Source organism: Folsomia candida, unplaced genomic scaffold (genome assembly GCF_002217175.1).
Source record: "Folsomia candida strain VU population unplaced genomic scaffold, ASM221717v1 Fcan01_Sc015, whole genome shotgun sequence".
Classification (NCBI taxonomy): domain Eukaryota; kingdom Metazoa; phylum Arthropoda; class Collembola; order Entomobryomorpha; family Isotomidae; genus Folsomia; species Folsomia candida.
Window position 1 is genome coordinate 3,343,337 of NW_019091207.1, and position 16,359 is coordinate 3,359,695.

General features: G+C 33.5%; 1 protein-coding gene across 1 annotated transcript; it reads left to right on the forward strand.

Annotated features, from left to right (window-relative positions):
* Positions 1-412: 412 nt before the first annotated feature.
* On the forward strand, positions 413-16,357 carry LOC118437715. Its single transcript, XM_035857022.1, has 9 exons — positions 413-919; positions 3,599-4,010; positions 4,469-4,612; positions 5,656-5,940; positions 11,487-11,618; positions 12,552-12,728; positions 13,780-13,893; positions 13,976-14,124; positions 16,098-16,357. Exons 1-9 carry the CDS (start codon positions 545-547, stop codon positions 16,179-16,181), a joined length of 1,872 nt encoding a protein of 623 aa, XP_035712915.1. The 5' UTR covers positions 413-544; the 3' UTR covers positions 16,182-16,357.
* The last annotated feature ends 2 nt before the right edge of the window (positions 16,358-16,359 follow it).

Consider the following 16,359-nt stretch of genomic DNA (forward strand, 5'->3'; position numbering starts at 1 on the left):
CTGCTCACGTTCTGCATATAAAAATGTATCATGTCATCTCATCATGCTTGCATAATAATGAGACGTCTGACCAAATAATGACATGGCATGACCGATAAAAAAATTGCAAATCGGTATTTTTTAAATGGTTAAAGTTCTTCCAAAGTCGGGGGAAAACGTGGGATGATTTTTTTTACCCATACAATGTTCAGTCAGACCTTATAAAATGCCAAATGACAACAGTTGTTCTCAAGTGTTACATATGTACCTGCCACAACGCTGGTGTCATTATACCTGTAAAAATGGTAATAAATTTCGCGATATGTTTATGTTAAATCCTGAGAAATTGACCACATGTCGACCCATCATGATTTACATTCAATAAATAAAAGACGGACTGACAATCTGACTTTTTGCTCAGTTTTTCAATCGCCTTCCTTCGTCCCTCCAGAAATGACGATTGTCTGTCACCCCTCCTGTCACTACTTTCTGGCCAGACTGCTTCGAAAACTATCGCACCACCACCATTCGTCCCACCGATACAGCTTTGTTTTCCTACTTGAAGATGAAGATGACCAAGAACTCGTCCACTTTGACCGTGCCGCCTGCCACCCTCTGGTATATCGTCACCTTGATAATAGTGACCATTATCATGGCTCCGTGTCCTTGTAGAGGTCACGTGTCTCTGGTTATTTCGCACTGGAACAATGTTCCCATAACTGCTTCGTCACGTGGCGTCGTGTTGTCCTCGCTGGTCACCGGGCTCCGTCAAGGAGAAGAAGATCATAAGAATCATATTCGTCTTTCTCCGGGGAATTTTCTCCATCCGGAAGACGGATTGTTTTCTTATGCAGAGAAATCTGCGAATGGCACGTGGCGGAGAGATTATTATAAATTGTGGAAAAATCTACTGTGGGACAGGCTCGGTGCGACGGCAGTGGTAATTTTTTTGGGAATGATTTTTTTTTGCATAAAGAAATTGGCAATAATTTGTTTGCATGAAGAAATTGGCATGATTTTTTAAGTGCTTTGTTTCTTGCGGATTTGTTACATTTCTTGTAATTGCAAAGTAAGAAACGGGAGAAATGCGCAAAAAATGCAACAAAGTGCAAGAAGTTTCTTGCAATTTTTTTTTGCAAAAAATCTAGCCACGCGCTGTATGAAGCACAGAATTAGAGGAGTAATACTATATTACCTAGAAGCAGTAATGGGCTACGTGAGACTGTCACTCTGGTGTAGCCCTCCTCCCATCAGCGGAGGAAAAGAACAGCTTCCAACTTCGTTAAAACTGGGAAGGTGGCAGCTGTGTAGCAGGCATGTAGTGGTGCTGAGAGGGGTGTTGTGAGACTCGGAATCTCACATTTTAAAAGTTTGGTGCTCTCACCCGATTGGCTGAAATGTTGCACACTTCGGACGAAAGTGTCGCTCACATTGACATGCTTTTGAGCTTACGCTCAAATACGCATCCCTGCCCTTTGGTATGAAGTATGCTCGGCAGGGCTAGTGGTCTCAACGGTGCGGTTCGGTTCGGTTCTTGGAAGAACCGGTTTAGAACCGAGAACCAGAATTGAAGAACCGAAACAGAACCGAACTTTTTTTAGTTGGAACCGAACCGGAACCGGACCAAACCGTGACCGAACCAGCGGTTCGGGTCAAACCGGTAGTGTTATTAATATGCAATAAACAACAAACAATGCTAATTGACGTGTTTCTGATGAAATTTCACATATAAGCCAATAACTTATCTATAGTTCCGAACAGATCAGATAATCGTGTATCTGATCTGATATCTGATCTGATCTGAAAATTTCAGATATGCAAAATCGTTATCTGATCTGATCTGAAATTTTCAGATCAGATAAATGTCATATCTGATCTGAACATTCAGATATCTGATTTATCTGTTCAGATATCAGATATCTGAAATAAAATTGTCAATATTGCAAACACTACTAAAAACATTTCAGGTTAAATTATTTATTTGCTTCTTTTATTTTCACACATTGATAAAGGAATAGTAAAGCAGTTACTACTAAAGAATATTATTATTTGAGGTTGAAATATCATAAAATAATTTTACATTAAATTACCCAAGCATCAAAATAATTATATCCTCTAGCAAATCACGACTGTTACTAATCTGAAGTAAAACAATCAGAATTTTGTGGTTAATTGCCTCGATGATTTTAAGATAACCCTATCACCTCAGTCTAACTCTACAATTTTTGTGATTATTTCAGTTGTATTATTCGAAATTTGTATTCGAACTCTGGATATTTAAATCAACGGAAACACCAAGAATTTGGTCTATTTGCAAGTTTATTATGGCTGCACGTTAACAAACATTATAAGTGCAGTTTTTCTGTTAAAACTTGCAGTTTTGACTCGATTGAATCTGAAAATTACTAACAACCAGATATCTGAAAAAAATTCAGATCAGATATCTGATTTTACGACTGACTATCTGATCTGATCTGTTATCTGATTTTTTAATCAGATCAGATATTTTTGGTATCTGATCTGACAATTATCTGATCTGATCTGATATCTGATCTGAATTATCTGATCTGTTCGGAACTATAAACTTATCTGTATTAAACAAGCAAATTCTAATACGTGTCAACAGCAAAACCACTTATGTATATATTATTGAAGTTAGAAAACAATTCCAAGTTTGGGGTGCAACCAAGTCAAAATTTCATTTTGGAAACATTGGGGGTGTGACCAAGTAAAAATTTCATTTTGGAAACATTGGGGGTGTAACCAAGTCAAAATTTCATTTTGGAAACATTTGGGGTGTGACCAAGTAAAAATTTCATTTTGGAAACATTGGGGGTGTAACCAAGTCAAAATTTCATTTTGGAAACTTTGGGGTGTGACCAAGTAAAGATTTCATTTTAGAAACTTTGGGGGTGAAAATTTCATTTTGGAAACTTTGGAGGTGTCATCAAGTCAAAATTTGGTTTTGGAAACATTGGGGATGTAACCAGGTCAAAATTTCGTTTTGGAAACATTGGGGGTGTGACCAAATAAAAGTCAAAATTTGGTTTTGGAAACATTGGGGGTGTGACCAAGTCAAAGTTTCATTTCGGGAACTTTGGGGGTGTGGCCATGTCAAAGTTTCATTTTGGGAACTTTGGCAGTGCGGCCACGTCAAAATTTCATTTTGGAAACTATGTGTATTTCGGGAAATTCGTAAAACTTTTTCGAAAATATGATTAACTTCGCTAATGTATTTATGTATGAAGTTCGGTTCAACCCGAACCGGCCGGTTCGGTTCGGTTCTCAAAGACTTGGAACCGGAACCGAACCGGTAATAAAAGTTTCGGTTCGGTTCGGTTCTCCGTATAAACCGGAACCGAACCGAGCCATCGGTTCCGGTTCGGTTCTATGAGAACCGAGAACCGTTGAGACCACTAGGCAGGGCGTAGTTTCATGCGACTTGCATTTCTTGCAGGTTAAAATAACTGCAAAAAGCTACTTTCTTACAGTTATTTCTTTACAAGTGGTTACTTATTATTGTGTTGAAAAATTTAGCAGTGAAATTGGCACGCGAAAAATTGAAAGTAAAATTTACTTATTATTGCACCTGAAACGCTGCTTGTTTTTTTTATTCCAGGCTGTGACCCACTCTGATCTTCGGATGGGGATTGACCTCTTATCCAACGTGATGATCGGAGAGAAGCTCCTTTTGTGCAATGTGGTCCACCCGCGTCCCTACCAAGTCATTCAGTGGGTCCCATTTCACACCCACGTCACCCACGAGGATGACACCGGGTTGGAATTTCTCGTTGGAATTGTGGGCATTCTTCCTTTCTTTAAAGGACTTCGAGGTCACTTGGAGGTCAACGAGGTCACCGGGTCGATTCGTGCCGTCGTTTCGGAGGCGATGCACGAATCGACCTCCGCCATAAGATTCTTCATCGTCGTGGGCGATGTCGGGGTCGAATTGGGCAGAAAAATTATGGATGCCGTGCCGCAAGTTGGGGTCATCGTGTCCGGGGAAGCGTTAGGTTTTGGAGAGAAAGGAGGTACATATTTATTTATAAGAGGTCAAAGGTTATAGACAGGGGGGGTATGTATTTACGAAAAATCACGGAAATATGTGTTTAGTATTCGTAAAAAAAAACGGTAAAATATTTACGGGTCGTATAAGAACAAAACCATAAACTTAGAATTTTCACAAAATTTGTATTTCTGAGCATAATTCTCTGATTTTTTTTGTGGTAAAATTTCTGTTTTTGTGGATAAAGATTTCGTCCCACATGCACATCCTTGAAAGATTTACCCATCTAAATCTTGTTCCATGGATTTATCAAATATTTGCGTATTTTTGAAACAAATGTGTAAAAAGTTGAATTAGAGAACACACTCACAAAGCTTGACCGTCCGTCGTGATCAAATGAAAGCGTTGAAAATAAATACATATCCGCCCTCTGGTTATGAATAATATGTTAATTAAGTAAGTGTGACCTATTAATTTGCATAGGTCACGTTCTGTACAAGGGTGGCGTTATAGCGTCAGCCGGCGTGGGTGGGGGCACGCTTGGTCGAGTGCACATCCAAATTGACCATGAGACCGGAAGTGTCATCAAAGTGGAGGCATCCCTCGTGCAGAATGAGTTTGACCCAGGTAACGAAATTTACCATTAGTTTGTACTAAACACGGTAAAAATATTTGAAATTTAATAATTTACAAAGATCCGACTTAATTTAAGCATTTAAACTTTTCTTTTTCAAAGTAAACCAAAATATTCTTTAAAATGTCACTAATTAAAAATTACATAATGAGGCAATTCAAGCAGTTATTTCTAAAATGCATATTTAAGTTTTGTAAAATAATTTTACAAACTTTTTTACAAAATAAAAACACGCCCTTAATCTGAGTACGTTTACAAAAATTTGGAAGCTAATTTTCTTTCGAAATATTTATAAAAGTTTGTGAGTTTACATAATTTACTGAGTTGACAATGTCACAAAGGTTTGCGTGATTACTTACAAAAAATCATTTCTCATCAACAACCAGTGGGAACGACCTGCATTGTAAATAAACATTCAAATCTGCATAAATATTTTATGCGACGTGTTACTCTTACTTTTTAACTTTAATATTATCACATCACAATTTATTACGCCCGAGTATTTAAATCCGCGCGTGTTGTGCGTGAAATTTTAAAATTTCAATTTTTCATAAAATTAGTAACTTGATTTTCCTTCGTAATTAGTCTTTGAGGGCAAAGTTTTTAAATAAGTCGCAAATTTACTGCGTTGCAAAAATCCGGGTTAATGCAATACATAAATAAATTTTTAGCACACTTTTTAATTGTCCTCTAATTAAATAAGTTAAATATCATTAATTAAATGATTAAATTAAATTAAATTAAAACATTGATCAACAATATCGTCATATTAAAGAACCTATATAATAGTCTAATAAACATGCTCAAATACGACTATTTTACACGGTATTCAACCCAATTTTTTAAACACGATGTTTTAAACAAGATGAATAGAAAAATAAGATTTCTGAAAAAATTGTAAATTTCAAAAGTACAAAGTTCAATAATTTACAAAGTATGCATGAAAAAGCAATTTTTTTAGCAAATTTCAAAAGTACATGATTTACGAATTTTATTTTATGAGGTTGAAAACATCCGAATGCATTCTTTTGCACAGACCCTGAAACTGACCGGACACTTAACGCGATTAGAAATCTCACCCAAAGCAAAATCGTTGGTCGGGTTGGATTCCGTCTCGATGAGAGTTGTCGCCACGACGAGGATGATAAAGTCTCATCGGGCCAGTGTCTTATCGGGAATATTGTGGCGGATGCGATGTCTCGCTGTGTCGATCGTTCCTCAGTCATCGCGAATAATCTCGGACTGAAAAGTTACGGGGACAAGGCTGTCCTCGGTTTGTGGCATGAGGACGGATTGACCCCGGATAAAGTCAGCCTGCCAGGTGGGTATATATTATAGGAGAAATTGTGAGCAAATAATTAACCCAAATTTTGTAAAGTGTAAAATTTCTGAAACTGGGACGAAATAATTCACCCAAATTTTGTAAAGTGTAAAATTTCTGAAATTGGGACGAAATAATTCACCCAAAATTTGTAAAGTGTAAAATTCCTGAAATTGAGACGAAATAATCCACCTAAATTTTGTAACGTGCAAAATTTCTGAAATTGGAAGGAAATAATTAACCCAAATTTTATAAAATATCTAATTTTTTGAAAGTTTGGTTGTAAAATTTGTTATACAAATTATTATGCAGATTAAATGAAATTTACGTTCCGAGCAATTTCGAGATTTTCATTAATGCTCGACCTAAATATAATTTCTGCTTGGTTTTTGAGATATTAGGAAAATTGAAAACTGAGTTATTGTAATTTTGCCAAGTTTTTACGCCATTTACAACACTCCCGCGTTATTGCGAAAACGAAAAGTCACGGCATTTATAAAACCACCCCCACCCCCACCCAAATCCACCCCCACCCCCACCCCCATCAAATCCACCCCCACCCCCACCCCCATCCACCCCCACCCCCACCCCCATCCACCCCCACTCCCCACCCTCATCCACCCCCACCCCCATCCACCCCCACCCCCATCCACCCCCACCTCCATCCACCCCCACAATTTTTATGGGGCAACGTGAGATACCTTGGGGCAAAGTGAGATTCTATTTCATATTGGGGTATCATTCGTAATTAGCGAGCGAAGCGGGCAGGTTAGGTTAGATCAACTAGGTACGCGGAAACCCTGGAAGGCTGAGCTAGCAAACCTAGCTAGCTAGGCTAGATAGAACCTAGGTAGCTAGGCTAGATAGAACCTAGGTAGCTAGGCTAGATAGAACCTAGGTAGCTAGGGTTGCTAACCTAGCTAGCTAGGCTAGATAGAACCTAGGTAGCACTTCTAGCTAGCTAACCTAGGTAGCCTTGCTAGCTACCCTAGCTACCTAGGTTCTATCTAGCCTAGCTAGCTAGGTTTGCTAGCTCAGCCTTCCAGGGTTTCCGCGTACCTAGTTGATCTAACCTAACCTGCTCGCTTCGTCGCTAATTACGAACGATACCCCAATATGAAATAGAATCTCACTTTGCCCCAAGGTATCTCACGTTGCCCCATAAAAATTGTGGGGGTGGATGGGGGTGGGGGTGGACGAGGGTGGGGGTGGGGGTGGGGGTGGATTTGATGGGGGTGGGGGTGAATTTAGGTGGGGGTGGGGGTGGATTTGATGGGGGTGGGGGTGGGGGTGGATTTGGGTGGGGGTGGGGGTGGTTTTATAAATGCCGGAAAAGTTAGGTTCTTAGATTTTCCAATGTTTTAGGTCGGTTTTGCTTGTGTTGAGTAAAGTTTAGTCGGACGTTTGTAATCTGTTAAATTTTTAATAAAGCTCTACAAAGTGTGTAATTTTAAAAAATTCCGTATAAAACTATGACATTAAAATAAAATTAATAACGTAATTATGTCAAATTATGTAGAATTTCGAGCAATATTTGGAATTTTGAGGTGGCATATTTTGTACAATTTTTGAAAGAAACATAATTTCTGTGTGGTTTGCGTACAGCTCTGTGGTGGTTGTTTAGTATGAGTAAGATTTTCAACATTCAACAAGCGACAATTTTGTCAGATTTGCAAGCCACTAAATAATTTTCCGAATTTTTTTGTCACCATAAATAGTTAGATTAATGATGGTTCTTCCAGGTGCAGGTTACTCGAACCTTTGTTTGCAAACCTTTATAAAATTGCTCAAATTACTCTTAAAATTTTACAAAATGCCACACTCTTGGCTCAATGGTGATCAGTTATTTCTAAATTTCTCGTCTTAAATTGACGGAAATATAAGTAATTCTTTTATGGGTTTTGAGTGATATTTTAAAAAATTAAAAAGCGACAATTGCAAGCCATTAAATAAATTTCCCAATATTTGTATTGCAATAAATAGTTCAGATTTATTTTTTGTGCATGACTAACAAGTTAGTTGTTTAAGAAGTGAAAATTAACTGGTGCACTTCAGTCGAATGTTTGTAAACTTTATGAAAAACTATAAATTATTTTCTAAATTTTACAAAATATTCCACTTTTGGTACAATGGTGGATCGGTTATCTCAAAATTTCTCGTCTTTTTTTTACCTACGGCGAACGTTGGTTAGGGAACTATTTAGGTTCTGTAAGTAATAAAACGCTTTACACGAGGCAATTAACGCAGTCATTGGTAACTTTGTAAAATCTAAAGTTTTGTAACATAATTTTGTAATTTTTATAAATTTATAACTTTAGAATTTTTGTAAAATAAAAATACCCCTTGATCTGAGTAAGTTTACAAAAATTTTTAAGCTTATTCTCCTCAGAAATATTGCAAGACTGCGTGAACTGGATCTAAATGTGTAACCGATTAGCTTGAGAATTTACAGAGATTAACGCATTTCAATCAAATGTTTGTAAACTTTATAAAACTGCGCAATTTATTTTATAAATTTTACAAAGTATACGACTCTTGATTCAGATCTGGAGAATCAGTTTTCGAATTTATTGATAAGCACTATGCAAACAACAAAAAAGCTTCGTTTCACCCGAATCTTTGTAACCTGAGCTTGCAAATTACAAATGGTTACAAATCTATTTCAAAAAGTACATAGACGTCTCTTTTTCAAAATTTGCAGTTTTCTGAATTGCAAAGTCTGTAATACAAACCCAGTTATTTATGAATCTTAATTTCGAAAAACAGACGGTGTGACCTATGTTTTAGGATATGTAATTTGTAAAAAAAAATAATGTCCAGTTGGATTTCGTCTCAATGAAAGTCGTCACCACCATGCATGATGATAAGGCCTTATCGGGCGTGCCATGCCAGGGATAAAGACAGAAATTGTAAATTGTGAAATAATTCACTTAAATTTTTTAAAGTTTATAATTTTTGAAGAATTTAGATTTAAAATCGGTATAAAACGTATGACAAATTGAGTAAAATTTGCATTTTATTCAATCAAATTTATTAATTTAGATTTTGCACCAATTTGTTTCATATTCAACCTAAACATAATTTCTGCAGGATTTTCGAGCAGTTAAGAAACTTGAAAATTGAGTAATGGTGATTTTGTCGAGGTTATACGCCATTTACAGAATACCAAAATACATTTTAGTAAATACAGCGAACAGATAGTTTGGTCGTTCTTATCGAAGTTTAATCTAGTTTAATTATTTAGCAAACATTTGAAATCTGTGCAAACTTTATTAAACAAATTAAACCAAAATGTGTCATTTTTGAAACTTTGTTCAAATTTTGTATAAACATGAAATTAATAACATAATCATCAAACATTATGTAACATTTCGAGCAATATTGTGAATTTTGAGTTGGCATATTCTGCTTAATTTGTGCTTACAATTTCCGTATGTTTTTTGAGTGAGACTTCAAAAACAAGTCAAAAAAGCGATAATTTTGTCAGATTTGTACGTCATTAAATAATTGTCTGAATATTTGTGTCACAATAAATACTCAGATTCCTAGATTAATTTAATTTTCCTCTTATTAATTAAAGATGTGCTTAAGATTAACGCATTTCAAATTGAAATTTTCAATCGATTGTTTATAAACTTTATAAAATTGCGCAAATTACTTAACAAATTTTACAAAATGTCCCACCCCTAGCTCAATGGCAAATCTGCTATTTCCGAATTTCTCTTCTAAAATTAGCACCCTGTGGAAAATAATTCTTGGCGATTGGAAAATTACGTTTCCAACTAATTGACCCTAAATAGCAATGAAACGTGAAATTATACGCAGACAGTGACCAGTGTTTTTAGCATAACTTTTTGTACATGGCTAACGGTGATGTTTCTGAAAATAAGATAAACTTACGATGTAAAATAACTTTAAAATTGTACAAACAGTTAACGTAGAGGTTTGCAATTGGATAAACTAAATTTACAGTTATATTTTTTTCTTCATTTTCACGACTTTACAAAAGATTACGAGCGAAATCGGTTTGGTTGCAAACCTTAAACAAGTTGTGGTTGTCTCCATATTTTGTGAAATTTGCAAACTAATTTTTGCACAGTTTTATAAAGTTTACAAATTTTCTTTATAATTAAATTATATATATTATAATTATAATTATATTATATTTAATTATATTATAATTAAAGTGTGACAGATTGAATGAAGTAATTTTGGAATAGTAAGGCAGATTTCGAGTTTGCAATTTTTTCATTAATTTTTGCCGAAACATAATTTCTCCATGAATTTTTGAGCATTTAAGAAATTTGAAAGTTCAGTAATAACAATTTTGTCAAGTTTTTACGCCAGGTACAAAATTCCAGGATATTTTTAGTACGATAAAACGCCATTCAGATGATTTTTCCGTCTATGTGTTTGTACGCGAAATTCATTCAAATATTTGTAATCCGTGTATTTCAAAAAATTAAAGTTTGGTAAGTGTATAATTTTTGGAAATTTGGGTTTAAATTTCGTATAAAAATTATCACATTACTGAATTATAAAATGAAAATAATGATTTCGAGTAAAACGGTAAATTTTGAATTCTGTTTAAGTTTTGACAGAAATATAAATTTCTGTACGGTTTTTGAGTCAGATTTAAACACGACAATTTTGTCCAATTTGCAAGCCATTAAAATATATTCCAACTATTTTTGTCCCAACACAGAGTCAGATCCGTTTTCTCTACTTTCGCATTTTTTAAAATTAAAACAGTTCACTCGAATGTTTGTAAACTTTATAAAATTACGCAAATTATTTGAGTAATTTTACAAAAATATCCAATCCTTAGCTCAATGGCGAATCTGTTATTTCTGAATTTCTCCAGTCTTTCTTAACTACGCCGAATATTCTTTGGGGAACTAATAAATATTTACTTTAAGAAAATAATAAAACGCTTCACGCGAATCTTTGTAACATAAGTTAGTAAATTTATAAAGGTTGCGAAGTAAAATAGAGTAACAAATCTATTTCAAAACGGCACAAAGTTGGCAATTTTTAGGTAATTTTTTTCAGAAATATATTTGTTGAATGATTTTTGAGACTTCCAAGTCAGTAAATAATTTTATGACTATTTTTGTTACAAGAAAGAGTCAGATTCGTCCTCTCTGATCTGAAAGTCGATAAATCAAAAATTTGTAAACTTTATAAAACTGCACAAATTATTTCGCAAAGTTTATACAAGATATGGAGATACCCACGTGTTAAAGTTTCCAAATTTTTTGCAAATGCAAACCCATTTTGTAAAATTGTGAAAATTTGAAAAGTTTATAACCGTAAAAATTTAGTTTATCCAATTACAAAGCTTCTCGTTAACTCCAAGTAACAATTAGTCCTATTTTGCAGTTACTTAATAAATAATAAGTAAATAATTAATAATTAGGCTTAAATAATTAATTAATAAGCTTCTAAAGTAAAGTTGACTGACATTTTGTCCAGAATTTCGTAAAATTTACGCAGTTACAAAGATTCGCATATTAATTTAAAATATTTTCTAAAAAATATTTCAGCATTTCACGACATCCGTGAGATCGATGTGCATCGCTGGATGCCATTTTTGGACTCGGCGTCCCTCTGGCGCATCACGGGTGGGGCTCTCATCAAACTATTTGAAACGCACTCTACCCGCTTGTTCGTTTCCGGTACTGTTTTTTAAAAATAAATTTATAATCATTTGCATATTATGCAAATAAGGTGTCAACTAATTTTAGAACGACACGGCAATATTTAAGATTCCAAAAAAACGACTTGAGCAAATTTGCACTACAGACTTTAGCTTATTTGGCATACTCAAGTCAAATATATTTATTATTAAGAGTCACAACTTGTTTAGCTAATTGTTCCTGATATAGTTTTAATATTGATATCTACTTTTAATAAGTTTCTAGAAAAATAATCTTAATTCCGAAAAATCGGAAGAAAAATAAATGATAAAGTTTTAAAATTCCATAAAATTTAGAAATTGAAATTTCGAAAAATCTATTTCTTTGACGAGAAACATCTACCTATCAATATGTCCATATCTCTTTATACTTTTTATTTTTTAGTCATACCGGCGTTTAATATTGTGTAATTTTGTTTGTAAATTTCAAAAATTTCAAGTTTTTTCATTAAAATTTTTTCTTTTCCGATAAGTAAAATAAAATATTTATGAAATAAAAAGATGCAAATTTCCTCGGTAAATTTGCGAGCAAAAATCCTCTTTTTGTACAAAAAAGTATTTCTAATCGTTTAGTAGGTCAGCATAACTTATGAAATTTTAAGATTACTGATTTGGTAAGTGAAAGTGTCGCGTAAAATGGTAATAAAAAGTTATTAAGTTAAGTAAAAATTTAAGTAAAAAAAAAATGAATGTAAATTTTCTTACCAAAAAATGCAAAAACAAATTGCAAATTGTAACAAAAATACGATACAAATAACTTTTAGAAGGTCGCAGAAGAATCTTTTACACGTTACAATATATACAAAATTATCGACATTTTTATTTTCGGCACGATACGTACGCAAAAAAAGTTTATAATTAAAATTATTTTTTAATATCGTTTTGCTAATTTTTTTAAGTTTCTTTTATGCAGACCAACTTCGCGTCGAATTTGCGGGATCTAAACTTCACAGCGTGTCCCACTCTTGGCGTAATGGCGACTCTGTTATCTCCAAAGAGGAAGAATTTCTCGTCTTAATTCCGTCCTTTTTCATCACGCCGAACGCAACTGCAACTTCCGGTTGGTTGGAGGAGTACAATGTTCCAATCGGTAAATAAGATAATGACACAATTTACGCGAATCTATATATACCTGTTCAAACAAATTTTTTTCATTCAAAGTTTAGCCATCCCGTTTTTTGACTGATGATTTTCATTCACACTCCTCAGTCATTTTATTTCAAACTCATTTCATTTCACTTCATCTGGCTTCATTTCGTATTAAGCACAAGGTGCAAAATGAAAGGATTGAGAAATCCTTTCATTCGTAGTCACTCATCTGAAATGACTGAATCTTTCAGTCATTTTTCATTCAAATCACAGGAAATTCATTTTCATTCAATATCATTCTCTATCATAATCAGTCACATGAATGAAAGTGAACAGGTGTGCTTATGAGTTTACAAAGATTACGAAAAATCTCGATTTCTTTGTGAAATCAAAGTTAGGTTAGATTCCCGTTAGACGTGACATAATTCGGATTCAGTAAGATGTTTATAACAACTTGGGATATTTATGTAACTGACATTGTTTTATAGCTTATCAGATTTTTAAATATGCATGTATGAATTTGTGTGTAGTTTTCAAAATTTTGAAAATTTACTCCAAATTGAAGGGAACTATATCAATATATTTTCTTAATGAGCAATTATTTAATTGATGTAGGTAAAATATATTATAAATTAATTTATGGCATAATTTCAGAGTGAATTTCAAAGGTCCATATAAAATGCAAACCTTAAAACTATGGCGCTTTATGACACACTGTCCAAATTAATGATCTTGTAAACTATTTACATTTTATGTTTTGCTTAAATAAATTAAATGGATGCAACACTACGCAATTTCACAGAAATCTCTAAATTTGATCAAATTTTCCAGATATTAAAAAAAATATATTTATTTTAAAAAGTGGTCATTATCAAGAAAATCTTGGTTTATACATAAATAGATCTTACAAAACCAAATACAAATCACTTATTTCGTGAATGTTTGCGACATAATTTTTTACAAAGCTTACAAACATTGTAAATATGTACAAAACTTGCATTTATAAATTAGCACATTTGCAAATTCGTTATTATTATTAATTTTGTGCACAGTTGACGTCCGCTGTTTACTTCGTCTATTCAATGAGACGGAAGGTTTAATCAGTTGGGGTGGCGAGACCCGGCGTATCGTGGCGTCGGCGTCGTGGTCATGGTGGATCAATTCGGGTAAACTTAACATTACATTTTGAGGTAAATTGAGACTCACGATGGGATTATTTAATTTGACAATTTCTACTTTTGTATGTAGTGCTCCTCGTGGTTATCGTGGTGTTGATAAGCCTCCTACTTTATGGAAGAATGAGGGGGGATGATAAAGGTGCCAAGAGAGGGAGGAGTGATACCACGTGTCCATGGGGTGGCTTAACGAGGAGTAAAGTTATTCGAGTTGCTGATGAGGTAAGTTGAGACATATTTTTTCCACTTTAAAATTAATACTTTTAAGTTTCTGTAAAATAATCGTAAGTTCAGAAAAAATCAGAGTAAAATAGTAAATCACAGTTTAAAAATTGCATAATATCGAAAGTAAGACAAACCTATTATCTATATGTTTCAAGTAATACATATTTATTTTTTTCCATTTTGAGCCATTTCGGCGTCTAATAATTGCATAATTTTGTTTGGAAAATTTCAACATACTTATTCCATGTTGGAACATAATGATAAATTTGGAAATTTTTGCACTTAAATTTTTATTTTTCGAAATAAAATTCAATTTTTTAATCATTAGTTAAAAATTAATTAATAAATTTGACGAAGGGTGTCCACTCGATCTGCGTATAAACAGCGTATTCAAATTCACAGAAATATTTTATACGACGCTTACTTTTTGATCTGAATTTATTATCCGCTTGTTTTGAGGGAACTTATAAAGTCGCAAAGTCGCAAAATTCAAATTTTTCATAAAATCTCTAACTTGACATCCCTTCGTAAATTTTGAATAAGAAAACTTTTTGAAAAAGTAATCGTAAATTACAAAAAGCGTTACAAAAATCCGAATAAATTCAATCCCTCATTAGCACGCATTTTAATTTCCCGTTAGTTAAATAATTTAAATAAATATCATTAATGAATTAATCAAGTACACTGTTAATAACCCGGTATTTATCGTCGCCTAATGGTGATAAAATTATCATCCATTAGTGACAATTTGTGACACTATGCGAGCAAGATTTGTCACTCTACGGTGAAAAACATTGTCACCATTTGGTAACAATTTATGTACACCTCCCGTGACAATATTAACCTGGGTTTTTATAAACCTGGTAATGAATCTAAAGTATAATTAAACAAGTTTAACAAATAAACCGTAATATTTTATATGGCGTTCGTCCCCGGCAAAATGACAAATTTGGGAACTTTTACTCTAAAAAAAAGTGCAAATTAATTCAATCCTTAATTAGTACCGTTTCAATTTGCATTTAGATAATTGCATTTAATTTCAAATAATTTAAATATCATTAATGAAGTAATTAACTAACATCCTTCAACCTATTCATCCATTCTACAGCATGATTAAAAGCATTCAACAAATACACCACACTATGTTACACCGTCTTACAGAATGATAAATTCGGAAACTTTTACGGTAAAAAAAGTGCAAATTTTTCCATCGCAAATTAATTTACTATGATCCTTATCTTTTCTTTGTCATGTCATTTATTTCGACTTTTTCACTGGATAATGCAAAAATTTCAAATTTTGCACACGCACACGTGTTCCTAACCTAGGTATTATAGATTACCAAATTTCAGAATGATTTGCACTATTTTTCAGTATGTATGTTTCCATAAAGTTTTAAATCGTTATTCAAATTTAACTGATACTTTTGGTAATATATTTTTTTTAATGTCATCGCAATGGAATATTCACACCTGAGGTACCTGATTAAAACCAAGTCATCACTAATATTTATGCTGAAATTAATTTAACGGTTTACAAGCCTATCAAAATCTTGAAATTCTTCCCCGTTTGCTATAATTACACAAAAAAAGTGAAAAAATAGAAATTTTAAAAGGTAATTATTTATGTTTGTAAACCTGCGTCGGATCATTTTATGAAATATGTATGTTTATTTTTTAAACAAAATTAACCACAATTAAAAATTGAACAAAATATTAACAAATACTATGCATTGAAAAATCTGCACTAAATTTATGATTCCGGATAAAATAAAATTTCAAAAAGCTTATTCAAGAATTTACATGAATCAAAAACCCGATAAATTTTGACTCTTTATTATATTCGAAAAACCACTCGAAATTCGAGTGGATGGATGGATAATTTTCTTAACAACTGAACAAAAGCTTCTCATTGTGCAAATAACGGAACTAATAATAATTTCGCCTTTGTTCTCATTTTTTCCTGAATAGCACGAAGCAGAGGGGACGACCAGCAGCTGGCCTTTGATTGAAAGACGACCCTCGTTACATCATCATCAGAACATCCACGACTAAAAAAATCGGAGGGGAAGAGAACTCCACTCTCAATTTGTGCCTCTCCATTCATTTCTTTGTGAAGGATCAGCCCTTATTTTATTGTTATTTCTTTCTATATTCGTATGTGTACGTGGTGGCCAAACATTTGTAGAAATCCGTAATATAGTAATAAATGAGACGAGATGAGAATGAGAGA

Excerpts from the sequence above, each read along its gene's own strand:
- LOC118437715 (XM_035857022.1), top strand. The coding sequence starts at position 545 with ATGAAGATGACCAAGAACTCGTCCACTTTGACCGTGCCGCCTGCCACC. Across the intron at positions 11,619-12,551 it reads TACCCGCTTGTTCGTTTCCG|ACCAACTTCGCGTCGAATTT; the intron begins GTACTGTTTTTT and ends TCTTTTATGCAG. Across the intron at positions 13,894-13,975 it reads GTCATGGTGGATCAATTCGG|TGCTCCTCGTGGTTATCGTG; the intron begins GTAAACTTAACA and ends TTTTGTATGTAG.